We start from the raw sequence: 13,522 nt of genomic DNA on the forward strand, positions 1-13,522 counted from the left end.
TTGAATCAAACAAGATTGTTTTATGATATCACAGAAAAACACTTGATAGAATCTTTAGATTCCATTGATGGCATTCAAAGTTTCATTTCAGTATTATAGTGGATTAACTCTTATTCAGACATAAATGATGGTGATTTTTTATCATCATTCATCAGTAAATACATAGTAGTGAGTCCAAACACTTGAAAAGTTGAGAAATAAATCCAATCACTTGACAACGTAATTTCGGAAATTACTCCAGTAATTTCAAAAACTTCAAGCAAATCAAGTAACTATTTAGTATGTTAATAAAGCGAGTTACCTTGTTGTGCATAAGCTATGGGTGCGGGCGGAGGGGGGAATTCCGGCAAAATCTCTCTGTCCAAGTCATCTAAAAAAGTAACAAATCCACCAAATCTCTACAGAGAAGCCAACACTCGTCACTAAATGTCACTCTTTAGTGATACAAGTTCACTGAAATCTCTAAAAAACTCACACCTGTCACTGAATGCCACTCCTTAGTGACAACATTTACTAAATTTCTATCAAACTCACACCTGTCACTAAATTTTTCTTATTAATGACAGCATTTCACTGAAATTGTTTACGAAACACACTCGTCACATGGATTAGTGACTATAATGTCACTAGCGTTCGTTAGCTAGTGATAATAAACACTCGCCGATACTAATGATATGGTTATTAGCGATAAAGCATCACTAAAATCTCTACCAAAAATAAGCCAGTCACTAAAATTGGCTCAGCAACTCAACATTGACTAAACTGTCAGCTACTAAGCAGGGAAAACTAATATAAGGCAGAAAGTTAAGCCTGGAGAAGTTTAAAACACAAGCTAACCGAGTATTGAGAATACTTTTTCTTGTTTTCTTTGATGACTACATCTGGATATTACTGTTAACTTTGAATGGCAAATGAGTGAATGAGAAGGAAATTGCAAAATTTTGTGCATGACTTGAAGAAATATCCACGTACTCAATGTCCAGCTTCCATTATATTTGTTGTTGTGTGAGTACGTTAAGCTCCAGTTATTGAGTCCTGCCAACTCCAACCATGTTTTCCCTATTGTAGTATAGTTGAGCTAGTTATAGTTAGATTAAGTTGATTAGTGATCTTATGCTGACTCAATCAACCTTCCAACCCGATTTAATGAGTGTATCAGAGTAAGTGATGAAATTATTAAGTTAACTATAGCCTATTTAAGTTAACAACGAGTTATCATCCACCATAGTAATTTAATTATAAAATGAGTTACTTAATGTTTTGTATTAGGTATTTCACGATTATTCCTAAAATGCATTTCAATACAGGATATAAATAAATATTGATGGCAGTTAACATTAAGTTATTTTCATTGACGTGATGGACAATTATTCTATCCACAGGTTACCATAGTCGTTGAAATATTGAACAGTTCAAACCTTACAAATGTGTGTGATGTTGTGGTACTTTTCCATAATGAAAACACAACTTGAAATAGTCAACCACTTTTAATAAGTATTCTGCTTTTAATAAAAGTGGTTGATAATTTCAATTTGTGTTTTCAGAAAAGTTCAAACTGATTTCAATATTTTGCCAACTTACGTTACAGCTTCTAACTTTGTAACGTGATAAAATAATGTATCTGTACATGAGATGAGTCAGGTGAAATTGCATCTAAATTAAAGAGGCATAAATCATATTGAATATTGATCGAAAGAGATTGGATTCTAATGCTACCAGGAACTCAGGATAAGACACCTTTAGGACTCCTGAAATCGTAATATTGTCAACTGGATAGAAAGCTAAATTATAAGATGAAAGCTAAAACAACACAAAAATATTAGCTCATTTTGAGAATGGCACAAATATAAATCTGAGAAGTAGCATTTAGAAAATATTGTATAGTTAATAGTTGAATTGCAGACGTCAGTATAGCTAATAGCAGTGACAGTGATTTCAGTTCTAGTGTCATCAATATTTACAAACTAAAGAGAAAAATTGTAGTCAATTAGACAATTTCTTGCAACTTGTCTACCGTACAGCATTGAGCTATTTCACGCCGAGCTGGCTTAAAGTATTGATAACAAAAGCGAATATTTATATATCTTTAAAAATGATAGCTTATTTAACAATATAAATGGAAAATTTAGTTGCTTATATTACAAACAGATGACATTTTTTATTAAGAGATCCTGATTTTATTATGTACAACAAATATGTGTTATTGGTGCTTGATCATTCAAGATTCAAAGTGAGTTATGTACTATTTATGCATTTGATATAATAAATAATATACTGTATATAATTAACAGAGTTATAGTAGGCCTATGAAAGTTGATTGATTTAATATTTTTCAAAGCTTGAAATAGTTTTTGAATAATATTTAAGCCTACGACAAGCTCATAGCTTATGAATGGAGCATTAGAAGCTGCAAAAATTAAGCTACTCACCGTTCAGCCTGAGTTTATAGATGTCTGGTACAACGGTCACTGCTGATCTTACTCTGCCAACTGATTTCAGCAACTGAAATTTGAGAATTAATTGATATTTATTCAAGAAAAAAAAACGTTACAGGAAATGCGAAACATATAAAAGTCCACTAAACTTCTCTCATCTATGATAGAAAGACAAGGAAAGCAAGATTTTTTAAATTGATAAAACTCCAGTTGAGAGAAAATCTTTGATCTAAAGATGAAAACTAGAGTTTGAAATATGCTATTTATATGTTTGAGTAGACCCATTCTAGAATTATTCATATTATTTAAAACTCTCTTTTCTGTATAGGGCTACTTGTAATATAAATATAAAGAAAAATAAAAATCTCAGTACCCTTTTTGAAATATTCTATCAAAACATGTTTCGGACATTTATGCCATTTTCAAGTGATAAAAAATGTTGAATAAGTGAAATATGTTGTGACAAAATATTTTAAAAAGGGTACTGAGATTTTTATTTTTCATTATATTTATTTAAAACTCATATTAAGAGATGAAACATGATTTAAAACAAAATTTTTGAAATAAAACATTAGTTAAAAGCAATGTTTTCGATAAGATATAAATTGAGATACATTTTCCCAATTATATGATTCTAATAATACAGTACAACTTATTAGTCCATACCCTGAATATTTACCAAAACTGATGAGAGCATTTTAACACAGCCTACAGTATATATATTCCACATACAACAATGTCAAGTGTTTCATCTATTAAACACATAAAAGCTAAAATATTTGTTGAACTGGGATTGGTTGGAGCAATAAAGAATTATAAAAAACCAACTGAAATTTAAACACTAACCTCCACGTAACAGTCTCGACAACACACAAAATCTTTCATCTTAGCACAAACGGCTAGACAATTTATTGAACAGCTCAATAACAATCTGATGGATTTTTTGAAGATCCTAATTTTAACTTGATTAGATTCAGTCTTAGATGTCGATTTTAGTTCATTGCCTATTCATGAACTTTGATAGCATGGCTTCAGCATAAATGAGATGACACATAGATTACAATTCAATTTGAAAATGGATCTATGAAAATTGAAATAATTGATGTCAAGTTTGACGTTTAACCAACGTTTTTACAGGTATGAACTATTATAATTTAGAGTATAATGTGGATAAAATGATTGGTTTCTCTCGTATATTATTATTCGAGTTTAATTTGTAATTAGTGAGATTTAATTTAAAGTATCAGCATTTTTTTGAAAATAACACCAATGCTTCCAATTAAATGCTGACAACTGTTATTTAGAAAATAAAACATTTATTGATAAAGATTTTTTCAATTCAATTCAATCACAAATTTTTCGCATATTCGAAGTTGCGTATTTTGTGAAACACTTCAGATAAAAAATAGCATTCTAACGAGTGATTCTTATAGAAAATGACCCTCGTGAGATGATTTCATCCGAAATATGTATTTTTTGTTAGGAAGGCCTTGAAAAGGTATTATAATGAAAAATTTGTATTTTAGCTGTAGGACATGATTTTCTATTTTTGGGAGTATTCCACCTCCCCCCACTATTAAATTCGAAAATTACTAAGGAATCCTGTTCAGAATTAATAATTAATCCTTAGGAATTGTTCTTTCACGTGATGTGTGGTTTTTTATCTATACTAGAAAAATATCCAAGTTGTATAGTGGTAGAAGTTTGCATAATTTTTAAAAATTCATAGCTCCGGAACCAAAAATAGTAGAATCCTGCGCGACCACTCAATTTATTGGAAATTTATCATCTTTAATTTTGTAGATTAAATGAAAAATTTAAAATAGTCCGAAATTTTAGGGGTTTTTGGGGGGTTTTGGCAAATTTCATATTCGAATTCAGCGCCCCAAAGTACATATAGAGCCGTTGAGAAAAATTCTGTCGGGGCTGTTTCCTGAAAAACGACCATTTGACATGACTACATAGTACAAGTGGAATTTGATAAGCTATAGAAACCTTTTATTCTATTCACAATCAAAATTCTGAGGTCGGTAATTTCACAAGAAAAAAATAGATCTGTGATCGCATTGTAGTTTGTAAGGAACAAAGTTTTTCACAACGCATAGTATCGAGGAATAATCTTTTTGCAATAAGAGTGCATACCAGTAATTATTTATTAATATGACTTTTTCGGCAGAGAGATCCTTTCGGATGTTTTGCCTTGCCGTATTACCCAATGTCATTTCCTATTACATCCAAGTTTATAGGTTATGTATTGGGTTTTTCATGTTTTTCACTAAAATTTTGCACCAGTAATAAAAATTTTTATTAAGAAAGGAAAGTGGAAGAATCTTAAGAATAAAAGTAGGAAGTTGAACAATAAATACATACAGCATGATTAGCATCTCTCCACCTAGCAACAGCGTTGTGGTCGTGAGTATTCATTGCAACTGCCTTCGCGTCTTGAACCATGTTTGTTATTTCTGAAACATAATTAATTATAAAATTAGATTAAAAAACTGACAATGAGTAGACTCATAATGTAATAAAATATGATATAATATGCCTGATATAAAGTAATTGAAATAGTTATCAATATCATTGTATTAATAATAGCTTAAAATTCCATTAAACTGAAGATTTTTCATCAGTAATATCTTTTGTGTTAAATTTTTATTATTACTGTTATTGTAATTATTTTATTTTGTTTCTTCTCATAGTAATTCTGTGTGTTGTGAATAAATTGAATTGACATTGATTTAGCCGGGGGAGAGGGTAAGAACATAGAGAAACAACAATAGCGTAAGTAGATATCCCATGGTATAGGGAATTTATGTCGCAACTTTTACTGTTATCTCAAGCCGATTACTGTCGATTATTGTCAATTTTTACTGTTTTGTTGGGGTGATAGTGTATGAACGGAACAATTTGAGAGACTACCAGCGTCACACAGCTGCATAGGAAAGAACTATGTGAACTATCGGCTTGGGATAACAGTAAAACTTGCGACATAAACGTCCTATACCATGGGATATCTAATATGCTATCGTTTCTCTATGGTAAGAATGACACAGCAAGAGAGACTACCATCGTCACATAGCTTCACCAAAAATAAATACTAGGATTATCGGCTAGATTTAACAGTGAAATTTGGAACACAAACGCTCTAAACCATGGGATATCTTCTTATGCTATCTTTTCTCTATGGACTTACCGAGTCAATTTAGGTACAGATGGAAATAGAATCAAATATGCTCATCGAATTTCCATCTAGCTGTTTACCCTGTTGTCAATATTTGCAGTAGCAGAGGTCTTCGGGGTGATTTACAGCATTTAAATAGAATTTCGTTTAATAATAATTATTCAATTTAGGTAATTATTTATTATTGTATCTACTTTATGAAAATGAAATATTTATTTAGTTACAAAAAGGCCTATGTTTATATTTAGTTTTATATTTTCTATGTTTTGTATTTTTCAAGTATGAAAAGTATCTTTATTGCCTCAAAAAGCAATGAATTCTATATAAAGCAGGCCCCTCACCATCCGAGAGAGATTTGTTGTCCAACTTATTGGGCTACTAGTAGGATTAATTAATTAATGTTACAAAATAAGAGAATGGTTTTATGACTGACCAGATCTGAGAATGTCGGCGGCGCGGTTGACGTTGGCGATGAATGCGGGATCCTCCGAGTTGTCAGCCTCCTGCTTGGCGACCTGCAGCACGCGGTTCGCGAGCCGCGCGATCGCCTTCGTGTGCTCCACGAACTTCTGCGGCTCGTGATTGCGGATGTCATCCTCGCACAGGATCGTGTACTTCTGCATTTGCTCCTCTGCAATCATGGAACAACAGTAAGTAATTTCACTGTACTAGACTGGCATTGTGCATTTCATTTTTAGCACCCTACAGATTTAAATTGGTAATGTTAAAGCATAATAGAAACATATTGTGCTTACAAATTTGAACACATGAGTTTTCTTATTGCTAGATTCTACGATCTATTGTGACTCGCCTATTTTTAAATTTGGTTGAATTTCGTTTCATTATTATAGATGATAATAACGCGAGTTTTTCAAGTCAGTTTACTGAGGTTAACCGAATGAAATACAATGCACTTAAGATCTATTATTATGGATATCTCTATTTGATGGATAATGTTAAATAACGTTTTTGAGAAACAACCCCCATTTATGTTATGCAATTAAGAATGGCTGCTCTTTACAACTCTCAAAAGAGAATTTGAAGCCATAAAAACAATAAGAATTTCAAGAAATAAAGTATTACCAATTGCAGTTTACAACACCTTTTTATGGTAGTTAACAGCAGATATACGTTACTTCTTGAATATGAAACAGGAAGCACATGAATATATTTATGAAACAGTCAATATAATTGAAATTCACTTCAAAATATAGTAGCATTAGATGAATAGTCATAGTAAATAGATTATGTAATACAGAAATTCCATATTGAAAGAGTAATTTTCAGAGAAATTCAATGTATTTTTCTACGTTTTTCTAAAAATAAAATTGATTCGAATTAAATTGAATTTTTCACTTTTACAACTAACTTGTCAAATCCGGATGTGTTTCTAGGTACTGAAACTCATTTTCAGCATGCAGGCAGTTCTCCAGGAAGAGGTAAGGCACGCCCGAACTTTACAAGTTAGTTGTAAAAGTGAATCATAGTAAGATTATTTTTATATACCAATAGTTCAAGTTGGAATGAAAGTCTTGAAAGAAACTATCTTTAGGATAGCTAATACCTAGCGAGAGAAATCTTCCTATTATAGTGTTTCAGGGAGTAAAATAAGACTTAAAATTGTAGATGGAGGAAAGTGATATTTTTTCGGTGAATTCCCACCATGTCCAGTACAATGGAAATATAATTCTTATGAGTTCTAATGGGACTATTTCCACTCAGCCCGGCCGAGCGGGTATGAATAGTTACAAATACAAATAATACATTTTATTTCCATCAATATATAAATAAACAATCAATAAAATGTACATAATATTCAAAAATACAATATATGAAATTCACTACAAATATAAATAGGTTGCATTTTTTTCGGAAATTAGCCTACTCAACTATGGGAAACCACTGTTCTAGAGCAGGTTTAGTAATAATACAATCAAATTTAGAGTGGGGGTGCAAATACATTGGGTAAGTGAGCTCACATATTGTTCGAAATTATGTTTTCTATATTGTCTTCCAGTTGTGATCCAGTTTTTAACGGCGCATTTAAATTTTCTTGAGTTCCACCAAAACTCATGTAAATACTTCACTGTACTGTACTTGTACACTGTTACTGATGTGTGGGAATCCAGTTTTATTCTCTAATTTAGTCTCATCAGATACACACAGCAAGCGGATTCATTTCAAGCGAAGTGCATTTATTGATAAAATGTTCGGCATCTGCCGCCTTGATAATTATATAATTTCATTACTGTCTCACCAGATATCTTGATGAAATGCTCGGCATCGACAGCCTCGTCACAGAGCGCGCGCACCTGGTTGACGGAGTCGGCATACTGTGCGCTGAGGTTGCTGAAGTGTTCATCGGCCGCCTTGCTGTGCGTGTAGTTGAGTCGGATGCGACCGGCGTTCACCAGCTGTGGCGTGAGCGACTCGACGCGGCCGGCCGCCGTTGCCAGCGCCTCTGACAGCTTCTTGTTGTTGCCGCCGCCGCCGCTCGCCGCCACCAGGCGCCCTGTTCTCGCCGCCCGCCGCGACCAGTCGCTCAGCGCCGCCGCCTTGTCGTTGAAGTTTACGTCACGACCTGGCGTACCTGCCAGTCAAATTCAATTTACAAATTAAAAAGAAATTGCTCTTGAAAATTGAATTCTCTTTTCAATGACACATAGACCAAGAATTTCTGTCCTTAAATAAGAGAGCTATCTAATGTTTGCCAAAAAATTAAATTGATCTTATGGAACATATTTCAATATGGTAGACTGCAATGCACTCTTAATATTTAATCAACGAAAATAACATTTTGTCATGCTTTTGGTAGCATACCGTATCAAATTATTAGAAACAGCGTTTGAAGCTCTAAAAAAATGATTTTTAAACACATTTTTTTTATTTAAAACATATTATTTCATTTCAAACTACATGATAGATCGGTTTTTGAATTCGATTCTCAGCCTTCTCTTACAATAATTATAGCGGATCGGTTTTTGAATTTGATTCTCAGCCTTCTCTTACAATAATTATAGCGGATAACACTTTTTGCCGATCATTGTAATTATATACCAGCCATAAGTATATATTTGAATGATAAATTTTATAAATAAAATGAATTTTGCTTCTTTCATTCATCAATGCTTTTGCTGTGAAAAGGAGGATAATCAACAAGCGCAACAGGTAGCGATATTTAGGAATGAAAAGAACACTATTTTATCAATTGAAAACTGAACAGGCTTGAGAATGAGATTGTAGTAAAACCTTCATCAGTTTTCGTTAAATTTTCACTTGCACACATAATTGTGCAAGTAAAAATTTGTCCCAACAAAAAATGAAATGTACAGTTGATGGAAAAATAATAGCAAATACTTTATGAGAAAAATAGCTATTTATGTATTAAGAGCGTAATGCGCGACTTTATCGCTCGCGCAAAACAATTTTGCAAGAGCGATAAAGAAGCATTACGCGCGAATTACATACAAAATTTTTTCTACAACTGCCCAAACCTGTTAAATTACTTATATCGGCGGAGTTACAATTACCGACTTTTTAGGTTAAGATCTGACAAGCTGCTCTGGCGAGCTGCTTACCATCAGCTGATTGGCGAGCGTAAAGAAACTCTTCTACGCATGCGCGGATGGTTAGCGAGCGAAAAAGTAGATTCTCCTCAGAAATAAGCTGTTTTACGAGGAGAATTGAGTATGTAAATTCTTTTTTTACGCGCAGTTGTAGAAAAAATATTTCTAAATCGTATTTTTTGAAAATATTTTCGGAGTATTGACCCTGCGTCTTTGATGAGAAGAGCTTACAGTCAAGTAAAAAAGTGAAAACTTTAAAATGGAAAGAAACATGACTTCAGGATTAATGAATGATTAACAACGTGAAAAAGGTCAGCAAGCGACACTAGATTGATAGCATTCTATGGGCATGCCTTTCCAGTAGTAATGATGAATAGAATAGAATAGAATCTTTATTGCAGCAATATCTGAGGTCATCAGATACAATACAAGTGTCAAATATATACAACATGATACAAAATAAAAATATATTACATCAGTAAATCAGTAGGTTACACTATCAGTAACCTATGATAATATGTCACCTGATTTTCAACTTATAACCGAATATTCCTAGCTAATGTATAAAAATCTTCAATCTTGTTTAAAGGGTTAGCTGCTAAGAAACTGTTTCATATGAATTTAAAAAGTTCCATTCTCCATATTTCTAAGATCTTCAGGAAGTGAATTAAACAATTTTATTGATAAAAATAAGAATGTTTTCTGTGTACTAGAATAGGTATACCGATAAGTAGTCAAATTACCCCTATTTCTAGTGTTATGGCTATGAACTACCCCCTGCTCCACAAACTTCTCCAAATTCTCCTTAACATAAATAAGGCTCTGTTGAACAAATATTGAAGGTAGTGTCAATATTCCCAGAATTTTAAAATGCTCATCACACTGTGCTCGCTTAGAAAGTCCACAAATCAGTCTGATAGCCTTTCTCTGTATTCTAAAAAGTCTACCACTGTAAGCTCTGGAACCCCAAAGTATGGTGCCATATGACAGATGAGAATTGATGTGAGCATAATAAATCACCTTTAAAATATCCAAACTGACATATGACCTCAGTTTTCTAATTAAGAAGACTCCCTTATTCAGCTTGCTAGCAACAATGTCAATATGCTGGGACCAACTAAGGCAAGTGTCAAGTGTGAAGCCCAGAAACTTTGTCTCTTTCTCCTCATTCATAGTCAGTCTTCTATTATGACTTTGTCAGTCTTCTAACTGATAGTCAAGTTCTGAACTTTATCAGAGTTTACACATAATAAATTTGAATTACACCAGCTTTCGATCGAATCAGCCAAGTCCTGGGATTTGATGAATATTAATAGAACATGAATGAATAAATACAATGAATACTTTACTCATACTGAATGAAATATGAATCATACCTTCAGGCACATGTACAGCCTCGGTGAATTGTTTGAGTGGTGTTGCAATATCAACAAAGTCCTCAACAACTCTGTTCACGACGGCGTTCTGGATTCGCTCCTTCAGCTCATGCAGTTTTTGCGACAGAGCTCTGCAGAATGGAAAATGTAAAGTCAATGAAGAAAAAATTATTTACAAAACGGAATGAGCTGCAACATTCAGTTTGATAGTACAAGTGGGAAGGGGTGGATTTGAAAGATTAATCGCTATCTTAAATCAACATAATATTATATTGGGGACAATATTTACAATTGATAGAAAAGTTTTCAGTGTAACATGCTTGTGCCAATGGAGGAGAGATCAAGAGGAAGGAGGAATAGGGGGAGGAGTAGGGAGAGGAGGATGGGGAGGAGGAGAAGGACGAGCAGGAGGAGTGAGATGATGAGGGAGAGGAGGAGAAGGACGAGGAGGAGAAAGATGATGATCAGGACGATAAGATGTAAAATAAGAAGGAACAGGAAAATTGGATTAAGGAGAGGTGATGGAGGAGGAAGATGTAAGAGAAAGAGAGCAATGAGAAGAAGAGGAAGAAGAAGAAGAAGAAGAAGAGGAGGAGGAGGAAGAAGAAGAAGAGAAGAAGTAGATTAAGAAGGAGAAGAAGTAGAAGGAGAAGAAGAATGTAGGAAAAGAGGAGGAGCTTTAAGGTCGAGGAAGGAGAACAGGAAAAAAAGAAGGAGAAGAAGGACGAGTAAGCGGAGGAGTTGGAGGAGGAGGAGGAGGAGGAAGAGGAGGAGGAGGAGGAGGAGAGGAGGATGAGGAGGAAGACAAGGTAATGAAAGAGGAGGAAAAGATGAAGAAGGAGGAGGGAAAGATGGAGGAGGACAAGGAGGAGAGGAGGAATAGACGGAGGATGACAAGGTGGAGACACAGAAATATAGATAATGAATAAAATAATAGAAATAACTAACCTGGCAGTTTCCTGAGCTTGTGGTGTATTTCCCATACCCCTCCTGCATAGGTCACTCAGCTGTCTTGATAGACGATCCACCTGATCACAGAGTGTCAGAATTTCTGCCCTCTGCACACCAGGGAGTCCATCGGCCACCTTACAGCATAAAAAATGTTGAAACAATAATACTCAATTCATCAAAATATTAATTAGATTTCATTATATTTTTAAAGTTTTTAATTATTAGCAAAAATTATACTAATAGTCTATATACAATAGATTATTTTTATTAATAATATATTGTAATGAATTTAGGATTGCTTTACAAGATCAAAAGAACTGTATCTCTATTGACAACAATAATTACTTTATTGAAAATTATTCACTTACATAAAGTGTTACTGATATTATTTTAGTCCGTGCAAACCTTCGATTGCAGCACGGGGATTTATGACCATGTAATGTCTTGCGAGAATAGGAGCGAGCGCACTGTTGCCGTATTTCTGTTGATTATAACAAAATGACCTACGCTCCCGGCTTCTTTTACACAATTATCTCATGGGCTTTATATGGCAGCAAGGTACTTTATAAGTACTAAGCTACTCAGTAAAAATCTGCACATAAGTACCAATCTAAGGCTTGCACAGACTATACTAGCTGTCATTGATTTATTTAAATTTAATGTAGTCTATCTTACAAAAACTATTTTGAGAGTTGAAAATAATTCATAGACGATAAAAACTGCTCAAAATTTCGAAACGTGTATGTCTGTTATTATAAAGGGTGCACAAGTAGTAGGGTAAGTTCTTTACTAAATTCTTTACTTAAGTCTGGTACATTATTTATTTATTGGAAAAAATATAATTATAAACTTCAACCTTGATATTTGTGAAAAAAGTAATGATTAATACATTGTAAATGTTAACTTCATAAAACAGTATAGAATTATTATATGCTGCAAAATCTCTGACAAACTGGAAAAAAGATTATGGAGAGCAGCATTCACGAGGTGATCAAAATTGAACAAAAAATGAAACATATTCAAACAAGATACTGATGGGTGAAAAAACAGCAAATATGAATGTGACTTAACTCAAACTAACCTTGCGCTGATCCTTGAAGCAACAAAGTAAAATGCATGTTTTAGTAAGCTTATAAGTTCAGTTTATGATAAACATAAATTTTCAGATTATGAGTACAACTGAAATAATGAATAATTGCATTATAAATAGATTTTGATGAATTCAAAATAGCATAAGTTAAGATGAAAAACAATGATTGACATGGGAGATTGTCATTTTTGAAATATTATTAACATCATAATACTCTAGAAATAAAAATTAAAATCTCATTTTCAAGACTTGAAAATGGCATCAATCTTGAAACATGTGATAAAATAATTCAAAAAAGGGTACTGAGATTTTTATTTTTATTTCTATTTATATTACACGTAGCCCTATACAGAAAAGAGACAAACAATTGAACAAGTACAGTAATTATTCCCCTTTTCGGCGAAATCTTTCATTTTCCAATCACTTTGATTGTTTATGAATGATGATCCCCTTCTTCATTTCCTTCTTCTTCTTTTTCTTCTTGCCTTCAATGATTAGGCATGTTCAGATTTGTGCATGATTGATCAATAAATAAATGTTCATATAAAATCAACACAGTCATTGGAAACACCATTTGGATAACGAACGTTTCCCTCAGAGAGAGAGAAACGTTTCATCATTTTGTCCTAAGATGCACAAATAACTATAGTGAGGTCCACGTTATAATGTCAAAGGAGAAAGATAGAAGAGCAACATTTCCAATTCTCTGCCTTCTATAGAGTATAGCTGATACCAGTATCTTCTTCTTCTTCTTCTCAGCCTTTTCCCACTGAGGAGGGGTCGGCGTAGCGGGTCAGTCGCTTCCAGGAGACTCGGTCATGGGCTTCGTTTGGTGTTAGGGTACGTTTATGTCGGAGCTGCGATTAGTGATAGAAGCTGCGATTCTAGCAACGTCTAGATAATACCAACGTGCTTTCTAATAG

General features: G+C 33.5%; 1 protein-coding gene across 7 annotated transcripts in view; it reads right to left on the bottom strand.

The window, feature by feature from the left end:
• The window catches only part of LOC111051241 (vinculin), a 62,700-nt gene that overhangs the window by 25,125 nt on the left and 24,053 nt on the right, over positions 1-13,522 (bottom strand). For 5 of the 7 annotated variants that reach the window (XM_039430160.1, XM_039430161.1, XM_039430163.1 and 2 more), the window contains 7 exons: positions 11,507-11,643; positions 10,559-10,689; positions 7,874-8,206; positions 6,050-6,247; positions 4,806-4,897; positions 2,430-2,502; positions 302-370 (listed from right to left, as the gene is read on the bottom strand). In XM_039430160.1, the coding sequence (XP_039286094.1) occupies positions 302-370; positions 2,430-2,502; positions 4,806-4,897; positions 6,050-6,247; positions 7,874-8,206; positions 10,559-10,689; positions 11,507-11,643 (1,033 nt within the window). The remainder of the gene's footprint in view (positions 1-301; positions 371-2,429; positions 2,503-4,805; positions 4,898-6,049; positions 6,248-7,873; positions 8,207-10,558; positions 10,690-11,506; positions 11,644-13,522) is intronic. The other 2 variants (XM_039430165.1, XM_039430164.1) reach the window with 1 other exon arrangement.

This window comes from Nilaparvata lugens, chromosome 6 (assembly GCF_014356525.2).
Source record: "Nilaparvata lugens isolate BPH chromosome 6, ASM1435652v1, whole genome shotgun sequence".
NCBI lineage: Eukaryota > Metazoa > Arthropoda > Insecta > Hemiptera > Delphacidae > Nilaparvata > Nilaparvata lugens.